This window comes from Acomys minous (genome assembly GCF_964271855.1).
Source record: "Acomys minous genome assembly, chromosome: 20".
Lineage (NCBI taxonomy): Eukaryota > Metazoa > Chordata > Mammalia > Rodentia > Muridae > Acomys > Acomys minous.
The window spans coordinates 758,863-784,668 of NC_140502.1; the positions used below are offsets into that span (position 1 = coordinate 758,863).

At 38.5% G+C, this 25,806-nt stretch overlaps 1 protein-coding gene across 1 annotated transcript; it reads left to right on the forward strand.

Moving 5' to 3' along the window:
• Nucleotides 1-197: 197 nt before the first annotated feature.
• On the forward strand, nucleotides 198-22,423 carry LOC311590822 (vomeronasal type-2 receptor 116-like; the record flags this gene model as incomplete). The annotated part of the gene is made up of 5 exons (XM_084770089.1): nucleotides 198-221; nucleotides 508-1,320; nucleotides 2,836-2,928; nucleotides 9,610-9,733; nucleotides 21,519-22,423. 5 exons carry the CDS (start codon nucleotides 198-200, stop codon nucleotides 22,421-22,423), a joined length of 1,959 nt encoding a protein of 652 aa, XP_084626215.1.
• Between the last annotated feature and the right edge of the window lie 3,383 nt (nucleotides 22,424-25,806).

A 25,806-nucleotide genomic window follows, 5' to 3' on the forward strand; every position in this document is an offset into this window, starting at 1 on the left:
ACCCTGATCTTCTACCAAATATTTCTTTAGTATTTCAAGTACCACTTTTTATAAGTGTGTCAGAATTAAAAGATCTCATTCATGTTTCTCGGCCAACTCATTTGTATCCTCCTAATTATGACTGTTCCCAAGTTGTCAGTTGTACAGTACTTCTAATAGGACCAAACTGGGAAGCATCTGTACTATATCACAAATTCATGTACAGCCGTGAACCTCAGCAGGTGAGAGTTTGTGGGATTAAAATTTAATTAATTTGTGTCTCCATGGGTGGCTTTGATAAGATGTAATGAAGGGTGTAAAGAGGAGACTGGTATTACTGGCCTTATGTTAATCTGTGTAGTTCAATGATATTATTCAGATACTTGATGGGGATCTGGAATTTCTTTGTGTGAAATGGGGATAAAAGAAGTAACAAGTAAGGGGGGATTTCTAGACCTTTTTAAAGACAAAAGGTATTTACAAGTTCTTAAAAGTACATGTTGCCTCATGCTGCTCCCTGTGTCCTAGGTTCTCCATTTTACTTATGGGCCTTTCCATCCTCTTCTGAATGACCATGTACAATTTTCCTATATCTATCAGATGGCCCATGAGGATACATCTCTCCCCATGGCCCTTGTTGCCTTCTTCCTTTATTTAAACTGCAACTGGGTAGGGCTGGCCATCTCTGACAATGAACAGGGTACACAATTTCTCTCAGATTTGAAAAGAGAGATGGAAAAGGATACAGTCTGCTTTGCCTTTGTAAACATGATTCCAGTGAACATGGAGGTATATATGTCAAGAGCTGAAGTGTATTACAACCAAATCATGACATCATCCACAAATGTTGTTATCCTTTATGGTGACACAGACAGTACTCTTGCTGTGGCCTTTAGAATGTGGCAATCTCTAGGTATACAAAGAACATGGATCACCACCTCACAGTGGGATGTTCCTACAAGTAAGAGAGATTTCACATCTGACCCATTCCATGGGACTCTTGCTTTTGTACAACACCGTGGTAAGATTTCAGGTTTTAAAAATTTTGTCCAGACATTAAACCCTCTCAAATACTCAGATAAATATCTGGCAAGACTGAAGTGGATGAACTTTAACTGTGAAGCCTCAGAACCTAACTGGAAGACAATGAAGAACTGCTCATTCAATGCCTCATTGGAATGGCTAATGGCACATACTTTTGACATGGCCTTCAGTGATAGCAGTTATGACATATACAATGCTGCATACGTTTTGGCCCATGTCATTCATGAGATGCTTCTTCAACAGATAGAAAATCAGCCAATTGACAATGAGAAAAAACATGATCAAAGCTGCTCAAAGGTAGTGTTTCTTCTAGTGGATTATACATGATCTTATCAATGTCATAGTTTTTCAGAGTCTCTCAGATGATTAACTTAGTGAACTAGAAAATGTTTCCAAAAAACCTGGGTTTCTTAATGTTTTGATGCTGACACAATAAATATAGAGCTTTGTATAGCATTTAATACAAAGAAATTGGAATGAAAGACACCATTTATCAGTGAAAATCAGTAATTCTTTAACAGGGCAACTGAATATAATCATACCTGTTCTAATACTGGAGAGATAATTAGTCTTTTCTCATTAATGGTCTCCATGATGAGGAGATGAGTGTTTGTTCATTAATTCTGAAATTTGAGGAAATAAGTTTAGGGGATTGTTTTCTCAATTGATTCTCCCCAAATATAGTCTCTATTCACCTTCCGCAAATTCTTAGTATAAATTCACAGAAATAGTTATGTGAATCAGTTTATTACACACACACACACACACACACACACACAAACACAAACAACCACACACACTCATTTGTTTGAATATATGTTTCTCACTGTATTTGTGTTTCTAATGTGTTTCTGTGTGTATATCTGTGTTTATGTGTGTATGCACAGATATGTGTGCATTTGTGTGTGTGTGTTTCTGTTTACCTGACTATCTGTCTGTTTGTAGAAGTGAGCATAAATTGTCTTTGTTTCAGTGCCATGTGTATGTTTGTTGCTGTTTTGTGTATATTTCTGATTGTATTTGTCAGTGCATGTACCTGTGTGCTCTGTGTTTCTGTATATTGGATTGCACATATGTATATATCTTGCTCTGTCTGTGTCTGTGTGTGCACATGTTTCTGTCTGTATCTCCTTTGATTTTCTGAGCATAAATGTGTTTTTGTGTCAATGTCCCTGTGAATGTTTGTATCTCATTACATCTCCCTGTGTGTATTTGTCTGTGCATGTGTGTGTCTATGTATGTGTTTGGTATATTTCTGTACTTGTGGGTCTGTTTGGGTGTATATATGTCTTTCTGTGCCTGTATGCTTAGATGTGTGTCTGAACATGTATGCTAATGTGTGTGTAAACAAATATGTAGCTATATTATGTGTGTGTCTATATATAGATGTAGGTCTCTCAATGTGCAGATGCATGAGTGTGTGTGTGTGTTGTGTGTGTGGTTGTGAGTTGTACATCTATGTTAGATGTATAAGTGCTTGTCTATGCTTGTGTTTCTTAGTTTCCTTTCAGTGAACTAAAATTCTGCAAACATTATGACAAATTAATATAATGTTCTGATTTCATTGAGAATCTCCACCTGATACCTTCAATAAAATTGCATTTCAGATGAAATCATCATACATTTTCTCCAATCATGGTAGGGCATATGGATTATATAATACTGCCTCTTTTTCAGATGCACTCCTTGATGAGAAAGACCCACTTCACTAGTCCTACTGGAGACAAAGTGACCATGAACCAGAAAGAAAAACTTCAGAAAGAGTATGACATTTTCTACATTTGGAATCTCCCACCTGATTTTGAACTTAAGGTGAAGATAGGAAAGGTTAACCTATATTTTCCACATGATCAACAGCTGCATTTATCTGAAGACATTCTAGAGTGGGCCACAGGAAGTCAACAGGTGGGTTTCAAGGACTGTACTGACTTCCATTACATACAAATAAACACTGTGTTTTTACTTGGTCCTCTTATGCTTTTTTATAAATTAGTGAAATGAAATAAATTGTCACATAAGGAACCTATTTCTAGTCTCCTTTGTTATACTTTTTATTTTCACTATTTTTGATGTTAATACTTCAAGGAGTTCATGCAATAGTTACACTGTATTTTATTATAATGGAAACTGTATTTTTCTTTTAAATATGAATATGAAACAACTTTTGACCACTCATTTATAATACTTAGTAAAGTGAGCAATATATTCATGGTACCATTCTTATTACTATATAGTGATTTCTTCACTTATTATAAATCTCTGATAAAAAAGTTAAAGAGACTGAGGCCAACTGTAATGATGTAGGAAATTAAGAATACAAAGGCATTAGAAAAATCTCATCATTTCTTTCAGTTTTAATTATTTTTTTAATTTTAATTTTTCATTTTATTCATTTTACATCCCAGTCTTAGCCCCCTCCCTCATGTCCTTCCAGGCTCACCCTCTCTCCTCCTTCCTCATATGCCCCTTCCCTAGTCCTCAGAGAGGGGAACCCTTCTCCCCTACTCACTGACCCCAGCCTATCAAGTATCATAAGGACTGAATGCATATTCTTCCTCTGTGATTTGGTAAGGTACCCCATCAGAGGGAAGTGATCAAAGAGAAGGCAACAGTTTTATTTTATATGTTTGATTAAGCCTTCTGACAAAGAATCCCTAAATTGTCAACCCTTCTAATCATAAATTAATAATTTTGTGATACATGTTAAATATTTTATTAATTATTACTTTGTATTTTCTTTCTTTTTTATGTGTATATGGGTTTTCTTCTGGATATATGTCCATGCAATACTGGAGCATGTGGTGTATATGGACATTAAAAGAGTGATGCAGATTCCTGGGAATGTGAGACAGCTTTGATGTGCAAAATGGGTGCAAGAAATCAATTGATACTCACAGTTTATCCATGCCTCATCTCTGAATTATGCCATGTAAAGAAACTGCTCACTACAGTATCCTTGCTTGGTCCTCTTAATTGTTGTATAGTTCATTCAAACTAATGAACTGGTGTCTAGATTCCTTCTGTGTATTTGGAGGTATTGGTAGTAATACATTTTTGCTATGCAGAAATTTGTGAACAAAAAATTCCATCATAGCTCTAGGGTATGTCACAAGTATGAATTCTAGTCTGGTTGGTTTTAAGGTAATTCTATTTGAAGTACACAACTACAAAGTTTTTTTTTTAATTTTAAAGAGGTTAAGTCCAGAAGTTCTTCTGAACTTAAAGCTACATTTTAAATGATATCTCAGGTTACTTATGTACTGTGACATTTGTAGTTAATAGTCCTTCTCAGAGTGATAAGGGGAATCATTGTTATGTAAAGAAACACAGATTCTGAAGTTTAGCTACTGAGATACGTATACATTCAATGGCAGCAATGAAATATCATGTGTGTTCTAAACACAGCTTGATTGAGCATTACAAAAACATTTTCTGGAAAAATACTCAATATTAAAAAAATATAGAACCATTGCTCTGCTTCCAGATATGCATATCAGGATACATGCAGAAACAAACAAACATAAAAATGATGATATCAAATCTACCTAGCTCAAAATGTTACAGTCATAGTCTTAAATAAGAGTATTTTCAATGATATGCTAAATACATAATTCAAAGAATGATTATTATAATGTTCTATGAAAAGTGAAAAGAGGAGACATACATCTGGAAGGATACAAGGGGTCACAAAAACTAACATAAAATAAGCCGCTGGAAAAGGATGTGAAAAAGGAATCCCATGAAGGGACAAAATACTAAAAATATTCCAACAAAAATATGTAAAGGAAAAACATAATAAATAAAATAAAATTTTAAGTAAAAAGTCTCTGCAAGACAATTGTACAAGATAAAGACAGGATTGCAAAGCTTGAATGTTATGCATAAGTATTAGAAAACTCAGACTAAAACAAAAATAAAACAAAACAGAAGATTCAAAATATAGGAGACTGAGGGTTTCTTATTAAAAGATCAAATTTACAATCCAGGTTCACAAGGGGAAAAAGAAGGACACACTCAACTCATCAACACTCTATCCAGTATAATGTAATCATAAATTTCAAGTGAAATGTGTGCCCATCAAGATATAATAGTCATTTATATAGCAAACATTTAAAAATCCATAAAGGAACAACCCTTGTCATATTTGACGTAAAAATTATTTTGTAACAAAGACATAAATTTGAAGGCTGCAGTGCAGAAGATTCTGTCATAACAAATTCCCATCTGTATAATGGCCAATTTCATTATGGATATTCTTACAAGAGAAGAGTAATAGCGATGTATTTCAAACATTTTACAGCCAACCACAGTAACTATACACAGAAAAGTTATTCCTCATAATAGAAGGGTACAAAACAAAGTTAAATAATACACATAATCACAGGAATTTATAACCACTAAAACAGCACTACAAAAGACACTAATTGAATCATTTCACATGATGAATGAAAGAATCAAAGGAACACATAGAAAGCACTAAGCTCCAGAGAAAAACAACTACTAGGAAACTATGAAATACTACAACATCAACAAATTAACAATACTCACCAAATAATTTACAACAATTTATTGTTAATGATCACATTCTCTAACAAAAATTTCATAGAAATAAGATTGGATCAATAAAACAACAACAACAATAACAACAAAACAACAACACCCCAAAATTTTTCTTTAATACTTCCATAAGAAAAGTTATTTTTACCCAGAATAAACTCCTTCTATAAAAATGGGGGTGATGCATTGTTGTGAAATGGAAACAAAGAAAAAACTCATGAAAATATTCACTTTGATGGACATGGATGGATTAATTCTTAAGTAAACACATATCAAGACAATTCAACAACACACCACTATTCTATTTCATTCAAGAAATGCAATCCTGATTCAAAAATGCAGATCAGTTAAATGAGATACATCATTTAAATACACTCTAAGATGGAATTATATGTTTATACAAAAATATTCATAAATGTTTTATAAAGAAGTCCCTCATCCATTCAGAGTAAAATGGACACATTTCGGAATACAAAGAACAGGTAATGTCTTGAGAGAAAAGGATTTTTATGGCAAAGAGATTGCAAACATTGTACTAGATGAAGAGAAAAAAATTTCAATTAAAATCAGAATTTTATGATTATGGGTAATCTGTGGTATACATTTTAATCTAAACAGTTTGTAGGGAGATTTAGAAAATTCCCTGTTGATATGTGGCCAGTTTGCTCTATATAGCTAATCTAAGGCTGCCAGTGTGACATAGAGACCATGCCTTAAAGTATTGAACAGAAATGGAGCAGCAATATGCACTGTCTCTACTTTTCTTCAAAATGGTCATTACAGTCTTAGCAAGTGCCTAGCTGAAGATTGGGATAGATACTGGGACTTCTTACTGGGACTTTAGGTGAGAGAGGTAAGGATGAATGTAGAAATAGAAGGACCCAGAGGGTCCTAGAAACCTACAAGAAGACAACTAAGGCTGGCAGATCTGGACTCCGGCCGGTCAGCTAAAAATCCATTACTAACCAAGGACAATGTATGCAATAAACTTAGAATCCAAATCCAGATCTAGCCAATGGACAGCACATTCTCCACAATTGTGTGGATAGCATGGACTAACTCAGACATGAACTCTGGTATCCCCTATTTGACTGCTTCCCCTCAGTAGGGAGACCTGGTGATGCTCAGAGGAAAAGTAAGCTGGATACCAGGAAGAGACCTGATAGACTGTGATCTTATAGTGGGAGACGATGTTGCCTTCTGTCACAGACCTAAGGAAGGTGAATAGGATAAAAGAGAGAGAGATAGGGAATTGGAAGACATAGTCAGGGGATTAAAAAAATTAGATTTAATCTGAATAAATTACTTAAATAAAAGAATCTTACCAAGTGCCAAAATAAATGTGAAAATATATTTTTAAAAGAGAGAAAGTGTCCAATTATAAGTGAGTATATGCCATTTGAGTCTTTCTGTTTCTGAGTTAACTCACTCAGTATGATCTTTTCTAGTTCCATCCATTTGTCCAAAAATTTTGGGAAGTCCTTGTTTTTAATAGCTGAGTAGTACTCCAGTATTCCATAGTGTAAATGTACCACAGTTTCTTTATCTATTCTTCTACTGAGGGACACTTAGGCTATTTTCAGGTGCTGGCTATTATGAAATGACTACAATGAACATGGTTGAGCATATGCCCTTGTTGTGTGCTGGAGCATCTTCTGGGTATATTCCAAAGAGTGGAATAGCTGGGTCTTGAGGAAGCCCTATTCCCAATTTTATGAAATAGCTCCAGATAGATTTCCAAAGTGGTTGTACAAGTTTGCACTGCCACCAGCAATGAAGGAGTGTTCCTCTTTCTCTACATCCTCACCACCATGTGGTGTCACTTGAATGTTTTATGTTAGCCATTCTGATGGATGTAAGACAGAATCTCAAAGTTGTTCTGATTTGCATTTCTCTGATGACTAAAGATGTATATACTCACTTATAATTGCACACTAGCCCAAGGGGCATGTCCCTTGAAAGTCTTCACTTAGCAGGAAATTGAGATAGATGTGAGTGAATACATCCTATTGGGACTCTAGGTGAGAGAAATGTGGGAGAACAGGTAAATAGAAGGATCCAGAGGATCCTAGAAACCTACAAGTAGAACATTATCATGGCAGATCTTTGACCAGGATTTATTCTCAACATATGGCACCAACTAAGGCCAATACATGCAGTAAACATCAAACCCCAATGAGACCTAGCCAATGGACAGGACATTGACCACAGCTGAGTGGACAGTGGGGACTGACTTTCACACAAACTCTATTGCCCCATATTTGACCATGTTCCCTTGATGGGGAGGCCTGGTGACACTCAGATGAAGGATAGCAGGCTACCAAGAAGAGACTTGATACCCTATGATCATGTACAGGGGGAGGAGGTCCCCCTCAGTCACAGACATAGGAGAAAGAAATAGGGTGAAAGCGGGAGGGAGGGAGGAGTGCCAGGATATGAGGAATGGAATAAGGATTGAGATATAATATGAATAAATTATAAGAAAAGTTAAAAAATGAAAGTAATGTTCCCTGTTCTAGATAGAGAGTTGAAGTATCCCAATGCTACAGAGTGAGACACTATTTCACAACCATCACAGCAAAAAGAAGCATTCTATTTAACTGTACATGTGGAGAATATGAGATGAACCTGTGTACCAGTGACAATGAGATTTTTCTCTTAGACCTTAATACTGACTGAAGGATTCAAACGAGCATGCAACGATCAACTAATTTCTAATGCTCCTTACAGAGCCTCATCATAAAACTCAGTATAATACAAAGATAAACTTCCTTTAACCTAAGAAAACTTTCAAATAACATCAAACAAACTTAAAATATTTTATTAATTTATTCATATTAAGTCTAAATTGTTATCCCATACCTTGTATCCTCCCATTCCTCCCTCCCTCCTACTTTTCCCCTACTCCCCTCCCCTACATCTGTGACTGAGAGTTACCGCCTGCCCTTGTATTTGCTCATAGGGTATCAAGTCTCTTATTGGTAGTGTGCTATCCTTCGTCTGAATGCCACCAGAACATGGTCAAATATGGGGCACCAAAGTTTGTGTGAAAGTCAGTCCCCATTCTCCAGTCAACTGTAGAGAATGTCCTGTCTGTTGGCTAGATCTGCGTAGGGGTTCAAAGTTTACTGCATGTATTATCCTTGGCTGGTGCCATAAAGACAAATTAACTTTTACTCAGGTTCCCACAGTATTTGTAGGCTCCTTAAGGTCTTCTCAGTTCAGGAAATACATCACATTACAGCTTCTTACACATCAACTCAGAACTTTGTCACTAGGATTCTCTTTTCAACTGTGTTTTTTCTTTACACGATGTTTGTGAAGATTTGAAGTCTTAATTTACTGGAGTATGTGTTTATTATCTGAGACTTGAGGAGATATTTCCCCTGTTTTAAAGGTGCTTTCATAATATCTTGCAAAGTCATTGCTTTGATTACACTCTGGCCATGAGCAAAGTGAGAATTAACAGTCATTTTGGCTCATTGGTTATAGACAAGGGAAGAGAAGGACAGAATTTGGAGACTGAAATTAAGCATAGGCCCTTGAAAGAACACTGCTTACTCGCTTGCTTTGTTTCATTTCTCATACATCCTTTCCTAGCAACAGCTTGCCTTTAGTAGACTGGGCATGCCTTCAATGAATACCAAATAATAAAATGCATTAGCATTAGAAAGATGAGCTATTCTGATAGAGATAATTTATCAGGTAAGGTTCATTCCACGTTCTCTATCTTTTACTGTACATTGTGTCAGCTTGATGAAAATCAGCAAGGAAACCAGGTTGCACTCTCTGTAGTGTTTGCACAAAGTACACTAAAATTGTTTCCATAATGTCTAAGTTTTGATAAAAATCTCAATTTTCATCAACTTGTTTTAATACATTCACATGTATGGCATTATACAAAGTGCTAAGTGATATGTGGTTCCTCAGCTTCTGTATATAAAATAAGCATATTGATATTTCAACATGCTAATATAATATAGTTATGGATGAAGTAGGTAAAACTCAATATGTATCTTGTTTCCTCAGATGCTTCCCTCTGTATGCAGTGGTGACTGTCATCCTGGATTCAGAAAGTTAAGGCGGGAAGGAATGTCAGCTTGCTGCTTTATTTGCATCCCTTGCCCAGAACATGAAATTTCTAATGGAACAAGTGAGTGTTTGCTACTGTGATAAACTTTACATTGATAATCCTCTCCACCAACAAAGGGATGCTGAAGGAGTCTAAAAGGCAACTACAAAAATAAAATATACCATTTTATCCATTGTCAGTCACAGGAATACTAACATTAACAATGTCATAACAGGGAAGATCCAAGATGGCGGTGAACAGTGTGGACCATGTTTAGAAGCTCCAGTAAACAATTCAGGGAATTGCACAGAATTCTGAACCATGAATACCGAGGTCCCCACACCACTGCAGCAGGAGTGCTCCACGGTGCGAAGGGACCAGACTGCAGAGGACCTGTGTGCCCCTGGGCATTGAAGGAATGCAGATTTTCTCAGACAGGAGCGGCAGCAGCAGCAGCGGCAACTGCGATGGCGGTGGCTGAGGTCTGCACCTCGGAGCCCTCAGGAGGAGGTGATTGGTGTGGTGGCTGGTGGGAGTTGCTGTGGGAGAGGAGACTTGGGGCAAGATTTTAGTTGTGATGCATGGTTTGGGCTTCGTGATCCAAGCTCAACTTGGCGCACGGCTCATGCTCTGAGATCCAAACTGGACCTGATGTGCAGTTCAGCCCCAGAAACACAAGCTCAGCTCAGCACGCAGTTGTGCCATAAAGACACTATCTCAGCTCAGCGCACAGTTCCGCTGCTGAGATGCAGGCTGAGCTCAGTGTGCAGTTCGACCCCTGAGTCCCAAGCTCAGCTCAGTGCACAGTTCTGCTTCGAAGGTGCTAGCTCAGCTCATGCAGTTCCGCCACGGAGACACAGGATCAGCTCAGCACGTCGTTCTGCTGCTGAGAAGCAGGCTGAGCTCAGTGCACAGATTCAACCCAGAGTCCCTAGATGGACATGGTGGGCAGTCTGAGCCCAGAGACTCTAGATGAATTTTGCACAGAGCCGTATTCCTGAGACTCTGACTGGGCTCTCTGTGCAGTTTAGGCCCAGAGTTCCAGGCTGAATTCAACGTGAAGTGTGGGTCCAGAGTCCCTGGCAGAGCTCAGTGTGCAATTCCACCCCTGAGACCTGGCTGAGCTCAGTGTGTGGTTTGGGGCCAGAATCCCTAACTGTGCTTGGTGGGCAGTTGGGCCCAGAGACTCTAGCTGATCTTGGCAGGCAGTTTGGTCCCAGAGAATCTAGCTCATCTCAGAACGTGGGTTGAGCCTGGAGTCTCTGGCTGGTCTTGATGGGCAGTGCCAGCCCTGAGAATCTAACTGGATACAGCAGGAAGTTTGGGTCCTGAGACTCTAACTGAACTTGGAGAGCTCAGTGTGCACTTTGGGCCTAAGAGCCAGGTTTGACTCAGCACTAATTGGACTAAGTGTGTGGAATAGGCTCTGAGACTGGTTTGGGCCCAGAAACACAAACTGGACTCAGTATGTGGACGGTTTGGGAACTGTGACACTAACCTGGACACTGCAATGATCTGGGTCTTGAAACGCTACCAGGAACCACAGACCAATACAGCACCAAAGCTCCAAGACTAGGCAATTCTCAGGGAGACAGGGAGTAGAGTGGTCATCAGAACACCTCCACCTGACCTGCTTTAGTCCTGAGAGAGCTCAAGTTCTACAAGGGGGCCAAGAAGGCTGTGAACACTTTGGCCTGGCTCAACACACATTCAGAGACCCAGAACAATTGCAGGACCCACGTAGAAGGGAGCTGAGGATCACTGGCTGTGAGAGTCCCAAACTAGCCATCCAGATGAGTGAGGCATCAGAGCTTATGGCCTAGGGATATCCTGAGAAAACAAGTGAATCTATCATTAGACTACCTCCACCGAACTCTGGAAGCTACCCAACAAAAACAGAGAAGGCAAGATGTCTAAAGGACAGCGTAATAGGATACACAAAAAAATCCAAAACAATATGGTGTCTCCAGATTCCAGTTATCCCAAAGAAAACAACCCAGAGAACTCATACACAATGGAAATACAAGACAATGACCTCAAATCCTTAGTAATGAGGATGATAATGGAGGAAACAAATAAAATTTGTAATCAAATGCAGAAAGACGCAGCCAAACAGGTGGAAGACATAAAAAAATAAAGCCAGAAGAGAGGCACTGGAAATATTTCAGGAAAATACAGACAAACAGATGAAGGAAATCAATAAAACAGTTCAAGCTCTGAAGGCCTATAAAGAGGCAATGGAGAAAACTAAGGAATATACAAACAATCAGATGAAAGAAATAAAAAAATCAATTAAAGATCTGAAGATGAAAATGGATTCAATGATAACTGCACAGACAGAAGAAAAACTGGAACGTGAGAACTCAGAGAAGAAGGTGAGCAACACAGAGGCGAGCTTTTCTAACAGACTCCAAGAGATGGAGGAACAAATCTCAGGTATAGAAGATACTATCATAGATATTGAAGCAACCATTAAAGAAAATGCTAAATCTCGATAAATCCTGAAACAAAACATCCAAGATATTAAGGACACCATGAAAAGAAGAAATCTGGGGATAATAGACATTGAAGAAAGAGAAGATATCAGAATCCAAGGCCCAGAAATTATTCTCAACAAAATCATAGAAGAAAACTTCCCCATCTAAAGAAAGAGATGCCTATAAACATACAAGAGGCCTACAGAACACCATATAAAAGAGACCAGCAAAGAAAAACTACCTGTCACATAATAACCAAACACAAAACATACAGAACAAAGAAAAAATACTAAAAGCTGCAAGGGAAAATGGCCAAATAACATTTATTGGCAAACATATCAGAATTACACTCAACTTCTCAGCAGAGACCATAAAAGCCAGAAGGGCCTGGACAGAGATCCTGCAAATCCTAAGAGACCACAGATGCCAGGCTAGACTACTTTACCCAGCAAAACTTTCAATAACCATTGATGGAGAAAACAAAATATTCCATGACAAAAACAAATTCAGACAATACCTATCCACAAATCCAGCTTTATAGACATTACTAGAGGGAAAACTCCATCCCAAAGGAACAAGCTACAACCAAAACTACACAAGAAATAGATAACTATACGATGGCAAAAACACAACTACACAAATGCTCAACTGGAACCAGCATCAAAAGTAAGACTCTTAAAAGTCACAGGTCATTAATATCTCTCAACATCAATGGTCTCAATTCTCCAATAAAAAGACACAGACTAACTGAATGGGTGCATAAACATGATCCAACATTTTTCTGAATCCAAGAAACACCTCTCACCCATAATGATAGACATTACTTCAGGGTAACTGGTTGGAAAAAATATTCCAAGCAAATGGTCCCAAGAAGCAAGTAGGCATAGACATTTTAATATGAACAAAATAGACTTTCAACCAAAATTAATCAAAAGGCATGAGGAAGGACACTTCATACTCATCAAAGGTAAAATCAACCAAGATGACATTACAATTCTGAATATCTATGCTCCCAATACAAGGGCACCCACATTTGTAAAAGATCTGTTAATGAAGCTTAAACCACACATCGATCCCCACACAATAATAGTGGGAGACTTCAACACCCCACTCTCACTGAAGGATAAGTAATTGAAATAGAAAGTAAGCTGAGAAATAGCATCACTAACCAATGTCATGAATCAAATGAATAAAACAGAAATCTATAGAACATTTCACCCAAACAAGAAGGAATATACCTTCTTCTCTGCACACCATTGAACCTTCTCCAAAATTGATCATATTGTAGGTCACAAAGCAAGCCTCAACTGATACAAGAGGATTGAAATAATACCCTGTATCCTATCAGATCACCATGGTCTTAGGCTGCAATTCAACAACAAGAGAAATAACAAAAAGCCTACACATACATGGAAACTAAACAACTCTCTGCTAAATGACACCTGGGTCAGGGAAGAAATAAAGAAATAAATTAAGGACTTTCTGAAATTCAATGAAAATGAAGGAACAACACACCCAAATTTGTAGGATACATTGAAAGCAGTGCTAAGAGGAAAATTCATAGCACTAAGTGCCTTTAAAAAGAAATTGGTAACATTGCACATAAGCAACTTAACGACACAGCTGAAAGCCCTAGGAAAAAAAGAAGCAGACACCCTCAAGAGGAGTAAACACCTGGAAATAATCAAACTTGTGGCTGAAATTAATAAATTAGAAACAAAGAAAACAGTCCAAATAATCAACAAAATCAAGAGCTGGTTCTTTGAGAAAATCAACAAGATAGACAAACCATTAGCCAAATTAACTAAAAGGCAGAGAGACAGTACCCAAATCAACAAAATCAGAAATGAAAAGGAAGACATAACAGCATACACTGAAGAAATACAAAGAATCATAAGATTCTTCAAAGGCATAACACAAAATTTGAAAATTTAAGAGAAATGGACAATTTCCTTGATCAATTTCACTTGTCAAAATTGAGTGAAGAACAGATAAACAAGCTAAATAGTCCCATTTCCCCTACAGAAATAGAAGCAATCATTGATAGTCTCCTAACAAAAAAGGCCTAGTTCCAAAAAGGCCAGTGCAGAAGTCTACCAGACATTCAAGTGTGTGCTAATACTGATACTCTTCAAGCTACTCCAAAAGATAGAAATAGATGGGACATTACCAAATTCATTCTATGAAGCCACAGTCATATTGATACCTAAACCTCATAAAGACCCAACAAAGAAAATTTTAGACCAATTTCTCTTATGAACAGTGATGCAAAAAACTCAATAAAATACTTGCAAAACGAATACAAGAACATATCAAAGATATCATTCACCATGACCAGGTAGGCTTCATTCTAGGCATGCAGGGATGGTTTAATATATGGAAATACATAAATGTAGTCCACCATATGAACAAACTTAAAAACAACATGATCATCTCCTTAGATGCAGAGAAAGCATTTGATAAAATCCAACACCCATTCATGTTTAAAATTTTGGAGAGATCAAGGATGAAGGGCACTTTCCACAACATAATAAAGGATATATACAGCAAGCCAATAGCCAAATTCAAAGTAAATGGTGAGATACTCAAGGAAATTTCTCTAAAATTGGGAACAACGCAAAGCTGCCAACTCTCACCATTTCTCTTCAATATAGTACTCAAAGTTTTAGCCTGACCAATAAGACAACAAAAGGAGACGAAGGGTAAACAAATGGGAAAGGAGGAAGTCAAATTATCCCTATTTGCAGATGATATGAAAGTGTACATAATTGACGCTCAAAATTCTTCCAGAGAACTACTACAACTGATAAAAACCTTCAGCAAGTTGGCTGGATACAAAATTAACTAAAAAAAGTCAGTAGCCTTCCTATACACAAATTACAAATGTGCACACTAAGAAATTAGGAAAACCATACTTTAACATTAGCCAAAAGCAATATAAAATATTTAGGAGTTACTCTAACCAAGCAAGTAAAGGACTTGTTTGAAAAAACTTTCAAAACTCTGAAGAAAGGGATTGAAGATGACATGAGAAGATGGAATGATCTTCCTTGTTCATGGATAGGGAGAATTAACATCATAAAAATGGCCATCTTACCAAAAGCAATCTACAGAGTCAATGCAATCTCTGTCTAAAGGCCTGCACAATTTTTTAAAGACATTGAAATTTCACTTTTGAACTTCATATGGAAAAACAAAAAACACAGAATAGCTAAAACAATCTTGTACAATAAAAGATCCTCCAGAGGAATCTTCATACCTGATCTAAAGCTGTACTATAAAGCAACAGAAATTAAAACAGCATGATACTGACACAGTAACAAGCTAGTTGATCAGTGAAATCAAATTGAAGACCCAGGTATGAATCCACACACATATGGTCACTTGATTTTTGACAAAAAAAGCCAAATCCATGCAATGGAAAAAGGATAGCATCTTCAACAAATGGTGCTGGTCTAACTGGATGAGGAATATCAAATGGCTGAGAAACACTTAAAGAAATGCTCAATCTCCTTAATCATCAGGGAAATGCAAATCAAAACAACTCTGAGATTCCATCTTACACCCATCAGAATGGCTTAGATAAAAAATTCCAGTGACATCACATGCTGGTGAGAATGTGGAGAGAGAGGAACACTCCTTCATTGCTGGTGGGAATGCAAACTAGTACAGCCACTTTGGAAATCGATCTGGTGCTATCTCAGAAAAATGGGAATAGGGCTTCCTCAGAACTCAGCTATTTCACTCATTGGAATATACTCAGAAGATGCTCCAGCACACAAGAACATTTGCTCAACCATGTTCATAGCAGCCTTATTCATAATAGCCAGAACATGGAAACAGCCTAAGTGTACCTCAGTAGAAGAATGGATAAAGAAACTGTGTTACATGTACACTATGGAATACTACTCAGCTATTAAAACAAGGACTTCCTGAAATTTGTAGACAAATGGATTGAACTAGAAATGATCATAATGAGTGAGTTAACCCAGAAGCAGAAAGAGTCAAATGATATATACTCACTTATATCTGCATACTAGCCCAAGAGGCATGTTCCATGAAAATCTTCACTTACCAGGAAACTGAGACAGAGGGGAGGACATCCTATTTTGACTCTAGATGAGAGAAGCATGGGAGAATAGCAATTTAGAAGGATCCAGATGGTCCTAGAAACCTACAAGAAGAACATTATGATAGGCAGATTTGGGCCCAGGGGTCCCCCAGAAACTATGGCTCCAGTCAAGGAGAATTCAGGCTGTAAACTTCAAATCCCTACCCAGATCTAGCCGATGGACAGGACATTCTCTACAGTTGAGTGGAGAGTGGGGTATGACTTTCACACATACTCTGGTGCCTCATATTTGACCATGTCCCCTGGATGGGGAGACCTGGAGGCACTCAGATGAAGGATAGCAGGCTACCACGAAGAAACATGATACCCTATGGGCATATAAAAGGAGAGGAAGTCCCCCCTCAGTCACAGTCATAGAGGATGGCAGTAAGGGGGAAAGGGGAGGGAGGGAGGAACAGGAGGATACAAACGATGGGTTAACCATTGAGATGTAATAAGAATAAATTAATAAAATAAAATTTAAAAATTAAAAAAGAGAATAATCTCACCACCACAAACAACAAAAAATAATTTCATAACAACAACAACAACAACAACAACCCTTTTGCCTAGATGTACATTTCGATTCAATTTCTGTCACATCATATTTTCTCAAAGAAAGAAAATTAAAGTGCAGTGTGAGTACATTCTGTATGAGATCTTTTATGGTTTTTAATTTCCCCTATAACTTCATGCACATAAGTTTCCAGCCATGAATTTTTAAAATGTGCACTTATTCTTTTTGAATATATATATGTGTGTGTGTGTGTGTGTGTGTGTGTGTGTGTGTGTGTGTGTTAATGTGTGTGTGTGTGTGTGTGTTTATGTACACCATGTATGCACGGAATTCAACAGAGGACAGAATATGGCATGAGAACCAATGGACTGTGTAATGGAGGTGCTAGAATCCAAGTCTGTATCCTCAGAAAAATTAGTGTAGAGATCAAAAAATGACCTGTAAAATTATCAAAAACTGCTGAATATGAGACAGAATTTGGGTGATATGTAGAGGCCCATATTCCCCCTTCTTTATTATAATTTAATCTGATTACATCCCAATTGTTGTTCCCTCACCCATTTCCAAATGTCTGATGTGTTTTGTTTCTAGGAAGGTTAACAATAATTGTTGACACGTGGTGTACAAAATATAAGGAGTCTTATATCAAATATTTCATAAATAGCACCAAATTAATAATTTTATGAAATAAGAGATTAGAATGGTTTTGTACTGAAAGCAGTTAGTACAAACATTAAATCTTTATTGCAACCTACAAAGCCAGTTTAGTAAAATGATTATGTATTTATGCTTGACCATATGCAAGTGGACAATGTGTAGGTTTTTTTTAACTTTTACCTTTGATACTATGCAATGAAATTCAAGTTTGCAAAATACATTTCTGGCCAATAATATGGCTCTACATTTAAATCATTTGCCACTAAGACTGATAGCTGGAGTTCATGTCCAGGACCCATATAGTGAGAGAAGGCAAAGAACTCTTAGAAATGCCTTGTGACATCTATGCACTCAAAAAACATCCACAATGATTAAAGAAACTGTAATACAAATGTTGTAAATGTTAAAAATGAATAAAATTTGTGGTAATTACTTCAATAAATATAAAAATATTAACATTATTTTTAGGTGTGTATGTGTCTTGGGAGGGTAAGTGTACATAATAAGGACAAATGATGTTAAGAGACAACTAATACCTCTATAGTTAAGTTTCAGGCAGTTGTGAAACACCTTGCATGGGTTCTGGAAATTGAACTCATGTCTTGTGCAAGAGCATGGTATTCTCTTCATAGTTCAGTTAACTTTCCATTATTTTAGGCAAAATAACTAGTTACTATTGCCCATCAATAAAAATTTCTATATGAAAGACTTAAAAACCAGGAAGCACTTTATAACTCTGTGCAACTATCTAATGAATCATCACAATTCCAATGAAATTTCCTACCATTGCCATGTCAGGAGAGTATATTCAGGAGAGTGAAATAGTTTGTTCCACACAAAAAATATGGGCCACTAGCCAGGTGTGGTGGCACATGCCTTTAATCTCAGCACTTGGGAAGCAGAGGCAGGTGGATCACTGTGAGTTCAAGGCCAGCCTGATCTACAAAGTAAGTACAGGACAGCCAAAGCTACACAGAGAAACCCTGTCTTGAAAAAAATCTAGGTCACTTTTGGGTTTTGTTTTTATTTCTTCCATGCTGCTTCTTGATATAAAATTTTACCTCAGAGTATATTCACAGAGTTCAGGTCTCATAGATGTTGGCTCAGTTTATTAACAATTAAACTTTATTATACAACCCAACTAGCATATACTGACTGGCCAAAGGAATTCGGCTGGCATTGTTTACGGGGGCCCGAGCCGATGGCCCCCTCCTGCCGTTTCCCTTCGGCAAGATATTGCCTTGCACATCTCGCTTAGATTGACAATCCCGAACCCAATGTTTCCCTTTTCCACAGCGACTACAGTACCCTGGGAGTCTTGGTACCTCATTACCATCATAACCAGAACCCCCCTGTTCTCTTCTATGAGTTACGTTTCCTCCTGGTTTAGTGTGCCTTCTATTTTTACAGTTTCTTTGCACATCACCGATTTGACCGCAATTAAAGCACCGAGTATTATGATATCTGGGCTCTCTGACTAAAGCTTGTCCCACAATATTATTCTGATATTCCTGAGAGTTGATATTAACTGTCTCCTTTACCCAGTCATCTAATGGAGCGCCTCTTTCCTTTAACGGTCTAAGCACCTTCTTACATTCAGCATTTGCATTTTCATAAGCCATGATAAGTTTTAATGCCTTTTTGTTATCAGAATCTGGCATCGCCTTATCCATAGCAGATCCTAATCTCTGCAAAAATTCTGTAAAGGGCTCCAGAGGTCCTTGGAACACCTTAGTAAAAGAAATAGTTGTTTTCCCAGGTTCCTCTACCAGCTCCCAAGCTCTCAAGGCTGCCTTACGACATTGTTTAGTCACTCTATCGTCAGCTTGAATTTGCTCTCTCATGTTAGTGTATGGTCTATCACCAAGTAACTGATCTCTATTAATATTTATTCCCTGTGCGATATTTTCTTGTTCTATTTTTATAGCCTCTGTTCGCCACCATGATAACCACTGTAACTGTTGTGCTGCTTCCAATACCGCTGAAACTAAATTTTTCCAATCTTGGGGAACAAGTCTATTCTGATAGGCCCAGCTGTTTAACATTTGTTTAACGAAGTTAGAATGCATACCATATCTGATGACGGATTCCTTAAAATGTTTTAAATCCATCATGTCTACAGGACACCAGGCTATTTCGTCATGACCCTCAGCACCATTTGGCTCGATTACATGTCTTACAGTGACTGGAAAAGCTGAAGGTGCCTGGGTGACTGTGGAAGTATCCTCCACTGGTACATTTACTTCCAAAGACCTTTTGGTCGGTCTGGCTTCCTTTGCCTCTGGTTTCTGACCTTCTCCACCCTTTTCAACCAAAGGTGCCTTCTGCTTTTCCAGCCCTTCCACTTTTCTCTGTATTTTGCCTATTTGTTCAGTCAAGTCAGTAATTCTTTCCAAAAGGATAGAGCTTATTGACTCTTCCTGATTTTTCTGGCTTTCCGGTCTCTCTATTTTCTGTCCTTCATCACTACCAAATGCCAAAAATTCTATCCGTTTTCCCATCCCTTCATTTTCATACCTCAGCCTTTCTATCTGTCCAGTCAAATCTGCAATCTTTTCCAAAAGGATAGAACTTACTGACCCTTCCGTCTTTTCTATGCCATTAGCCTGTCTTCTAATCCTTCTAAGCACGAAATATTGTAATAAAAGGACAATGAGAAAACAAAGACTTCCCTCTAAGTATAATGCAGGAAAGAGTTTTGCAACAGCAGTTGCAATTTTGCCAATACCCTGAAACAACATTTCTATCCCGTGGAATACTGAATCTTCCCTCATATCATTAGGGATTGTGGAACCCATCGGGCCCCACGTTGGGCGCCAGATGTTGGCTGAGTTTATTAACAATTAAACTTTATTATACAACCCAACTAGCATATACTGACTGGCCAAAGGAATTCGGCTGGCATTGTTTACGGGGGCCCGAGCCGATGGCCCCCTCCTGCCGTTTCCCTTCGGCAAGATATTGCCTTGCACATCTCGCTTAGATTGACAATCCCGAACCCAATGTTTCCCTTTTCCACAGCGACTACAGTACCCTGGGAGTCTTGGTACCTCATTACCATCATAACCAGAACCCCCCTGTTCTCTTCTATGAGTTACGTTTCCTCCTGGGTTAGTGCGCCTTCTATTTTTACAGTTTCTTTGCACATGACCGATTTGACCGCAATTAAAGCACCGAGTATTATGATACATAGAGATTGAAATTAGGGAAGCAGAAGATGCTGAATGCTTCCCATAAAGGTAAAATCAAGATGAAGGGCTTTGTAGTGCTCAGTCTGTAGAGAGGTTTCTACCTTCAGTGATAGAATTAGTGCTTCTCATGATCAAGACTCAGGTATTGTTTGCCTATACTGCCATATTAGAACATAAACAAGGGCATATTAATAATTCTTTTTTATTCTTTACAGTTTTCAAACCTTTATATTACATTTATATACTGAGAAACTTTACTTTCTGTACTCACATTCCTACTTCTCCCAAATGATTATCAAATTTATGAACATATCTGTTACACTTTTTTGGTCACATAAATATAAACACACACACACACACACACACACACACACACACACACACACACACACACGCTCCCAACACTAATGATTTCTTTTACTGTTCCTGAGATATCATTATGCTTGGGCTGGCAACTAGAAAAGCTATCACGGTTCTTCCCCAAGCAGAAGCCAGTCTCCATCTCTGATAGAAAAGCATTAGTTAAATGATCAGTGAACTCAGGAGGCACTGAGTGCATGGAAAAGGAGGTTTTAAAAGACAATCATGTTGTGGTTAATAAGTTTAGATGTTATGAATTTACGAGACTCAGTCATTTCGTGATAGCATACAGAATGATTTAAGAAATCTAGTTTCTGAAAACCTTGTAAATGATGGCAACAACATTGTTAAATAGACAAAATTTGGTTGGGTTTTCTTCTCTAAAAAGATAATAAGAATTAATAAATAGAAGCATTATTGTACAACAATGTCCTTCAATTACATTTTCAGCAATAAAATGGAGGTATCACAAAGCTTTTCCAACAGACTTATTGAAATTTCTTGTAAATAAACTGATAAAGCTATACTAATCAACATATCCTTTCTCAATCAGACATGGACCAGTGTGTGAAGTGTCCAGAGGACCAGTATGCCAACACAGAGCAGAATCACTGCATCCACAAAGATGTGGTATTTCTGAGCTATGAAGACCCCTTGGGGATGGCTCTGGCCTTAATGGCCTTGTGCTTCTCTGCCTTCACAGTGCTGGTTCTTGGGGTATTTTTGAAGCACAATGACACTGCCATCGTGAAGGCCAATAACCGTGCTCTCAGCTACACCTTACTCATTTCACTCATGTTCTGTTTCCTCTGCTCCTTGCTTTTCATTGGCCATCCAAACTCAATCTCCTGCCTCCTGCAACAAATAACATTTGGAATTGTATTCACTGTGGCTATTTCTACTGTGTTGGCTAAAACAATCACAGTGGTTCTGGCTTTCAAAGTCACAGCTTGTGGAAGAAGGATGAGGTACATTCTGGTTTCAGGAAGTCTTAACTACATTATTCCTCTCTGTACACTCATCCAAATTATTCTTTGTTCAATCTGGCTTGCAGTTTCTCCTCCCTTTGTTGACATTGACACATACTCTGAGCATGGCCACATCATTATTGTGTGCAACAAGGGTTCGGTTATAGCATTTTACTGTGTCCTAGGTTACTTAGGCTGCCTAGCCCTGGGAAGCTTCACCATGGCTTTCTTGGCCAGGGACCTGCCTGATACCTTCAATGAAGCCAAGTTCTTGACATTCAGCATGCTGGTGTTTTGCACTGTTTGGATCACTTTCCTACCTGTCTACCATAGCACCAAGGGCAAGGTCATGGTGGCCTTGGAGATTTTTTCCATCTTGTCTTCCAGTGTAGGGATGCTGGGGTGCATCTTTGTTCCCAAGTGCTACATAATTTTATTAAGACCAGACAAAAATTCTCTACAAAAGATAAGGGAGAAGTCATATTCCTAAAGTTATATAGCAAGAACACCTTTTGTTAAACTAATTTACTTATTCAATTTACATTCTGATTGTAGACTTCATCCTTTTTCTTCTTATAGTATTATCATTCCTCCCTTTCTCCATCCCCTCTCTCCTCTGCCTCAGATTACTGGAGATCGCCTCCCCATCCACCCCAGCTCACCATGTTGCATCAGGTCTGAGCATGTCCTCGTTCCCTGTGGCCTAGAATGATAGTTCAACAAGGAGGAAGTGATAAAAAACATGACATCACAATCCATCTCAGTAACAGCCCCATACTTCTTACTAGAGGACCCACATGAAGCCTAAGCTGCCCATCATCTACCTCTGTGTAGGGGGCATAGGTCCAGTTCATGCCTGGTCCTAGGTTGTTGCCTCAGAGTCAGCAAGCCTCTCTTTTCCCTGGCAATCTGCCTCCTTTGATCTTTTTGTGGAGCTTGTGTCACCTCAAGGTCTCTTTTTTTTCTTCCAACTGTTCCACTCAATGTTTGGATGTGAGTCTTAGCATTTGTTTTAAACCTGTGCTTAGCAGAGCCTCTCAGAGAACAACACAATTAGCCTCTGTCTATAATCATTGCATAGTATCATTAATAATGTCAGGGGTTGGCTCTATCTGTGGATTGTGTCTTGGTTTATGACATGTAGTCTGACTGGTAAATGAATTCTAACTGACAAAGTTGGTATGTAATCACAAAATATTGGGCTACATTGCATGATCTGTCTCTTCTTAGAATGATGCTCATAGTTTCCTCTAATGATCTTGCATATCAGTATCATAGCTACTAGAGTTGTCTATGTTGTCCACATAATTTTGCCCTAATTTACTTATATCACAATTTGTAACAATTGGGACTAGTGCAGACTGTAAATGTTCTTTTCTTCTTTAGAATAAAAAATGTTCAAAATAAAATCTTTTAATATCTGGGTGAATGACTTTGATGCCAGTGGAATGGCAATTTAAAAATTTAAGAAGTTTGTGTGAGAGTAAGCTCATGTTTGTGCATGAAGGTAAAACAATTTTCCTCCTTATAGTGGGAAGTTAAGGGAATCTTGATGTTATGCAAGGAAGTAGATGATTTAAACTTAGAAGAGTGATGGTTTGATAAACATAAAGAATACTAAACAAGATGGATTTGTGTCTTAGCCTTAGCAGCTAATATCATGTCCTGCCCTTTAATAAGGGCTGATTCACTGCTCAGCTCTGAAAATCATGTTATCAACCCTATGATAGAACAGCACCAAAGCATAAGATGTCATCTTCTGGCTTATATGATTAGCTAAACCTACCTGTGCACAAAACAAGACATAAACACACACACACACACACACACACACACACACACATGTACACACACTCATGCATATAAACACTGAACTATAAATAAGTGAAAATACATAATCTTTAAGAATATTATAGGAGGGTATTCTAAAGATTCTGCATAAGGATGCTGCTTTTCATGAAGATACAAGATGGTGGTGCCAAACATTGTTGGGTGGAGACTAGGGACGCAGCTTGGATTTACAGACCACAAGACCTGAATAGCCCTAGGTCAAATGGATCTACAATGTCCAGAGCTTAGGTGGATCCAACCTCATTTCTTCCAAGTGGCCAAGGATGGAGAGGTAGTCAGTTTCCAAAGTCTGGATCTGTATCCATTCTGGTGATTGGCAGCCATGCTCTATAGCATGGGCATGGTATCTGGGACTGTGGGCAGTGAAGCGACAGATTCTAGAGATGGTTGCCCAGGGAAACCTCAGGAAAACAGGTGGACCTGACCTTAGACCTACCTGTGAGTCCCCAGAAAGCCCCAGGTGCTGGCAACCACACAGGCATAAAATCCAAAGCCCAAAGCAGCAAAGAGTGCCTGCCTCACCTTCACCCTCTCTCTCCCTATCTGACTGATCGGTGGGTCACAGAGTAATAGCATCAGCCCCGGGGGCCCAGGGGGACCTAAGAATGTGGATCTGAAATAGATCTGATCTCAGATATCCTCGCCAGTCTTCAGAGGGAAACTGGGCCCACAGGAGAGCCCTGATGGCTGTGGATATTCACTCTAGCTACAGCTCCATAGCCACCCACTTGGCCAGACTCTTCTAAGGAGTCAGGGCCTAAATGGAACAGGCAGACAACAAGCCATCCATTCCAGCAGACTGTTTGTTCTGAATTGGGCAGAACTGATCTGGCCTGAACAGATCCTGCAGATGCCTAGCTAGCCAACATACCACACCAGGGCCTCTCATGCTCTTGTGAGAGTCTGAAACAGCTGGAGGGGATTGTGTAGAAACCTAGCTACCTGCAGCAACCCAGGGAGCCATTCCTGCAAGCTATGGTGGAGCCTGATCAACTGCCACAACACAGCATGTGTGTCCCCCCACACAGATGGGACTCAATCAGCATGAAGGGATCTTGTGGAAGCCCAGCTAACTACCACAAGCCAGAGGACAGTATATGCTTTCTCAAGCAGGAATCAACCTAGGCACCATGGCCTGGATGGATCATGCAAAATCCCATCCAAACATTACAAGCCAGCAGGAGTTCCAGTACCCTAAGGTACATTGAGCTTTGGCTCCCAAAGACTCAGTGGCTGAGGGCAGAAATTTCAAAGCCCGGCCAAAGGCAGGATAATTAACTTTATCTACACTATGTCAAACAGATCCTTAGGGTACAGAGCACCAGCACCAGTCTCTTATGAACTAGTAAGGAATACAGGGTGTGGGGTAACGTCCTCTGAAGCTGAAATTAGGTCACCTACCTGATCCAGGGAAGGACAAGAGAGACTACCTCCCAATGTCAGAGACATCAAGATGGCTAAAGTACAGTGTAAAAATATAAACAACAAAACTCAAAGAAATATGGCATCTCCAGATAATAGCTATCCAAAAGAAATCATCACTGACAACTCAAACACAATTGAAGCACAAGAAAATGACCACAAATTTTTAATAGAGAAGATGATAATGGAGAAAATGAGCAAAATACATAAACAAATGTACAAAGATGTAGCCAAACAGATTGAAGACATTAAAGAGACCTATAGAATGGCACTGGAAAAAAGTTCAGGAAAATACAAAAAATCAGGTGAAGAAAATCAATAAAACAGTTCAAGATCTAAAGACGATAATGGAAACAACCATAAAAGAAGAGACAGAAGAAAGCCAGGAACAAGAGAACTTAGATAAGAAAAAAAGCACCATAGAGGCAAGCTTCTCTAAGAGAATTCAAGAGATGGAGTAATGAATCTTGGACTAGAAGATTCAATGATAGAACTTGAAACAGCTATCAATGAAAATTCATATCCTTCATAAGGCCTCTAAATCAACTGTGAAAATCTCATGTGCTTTCACAGAGGCTTAAGCTGAAATCACAGGTCCTA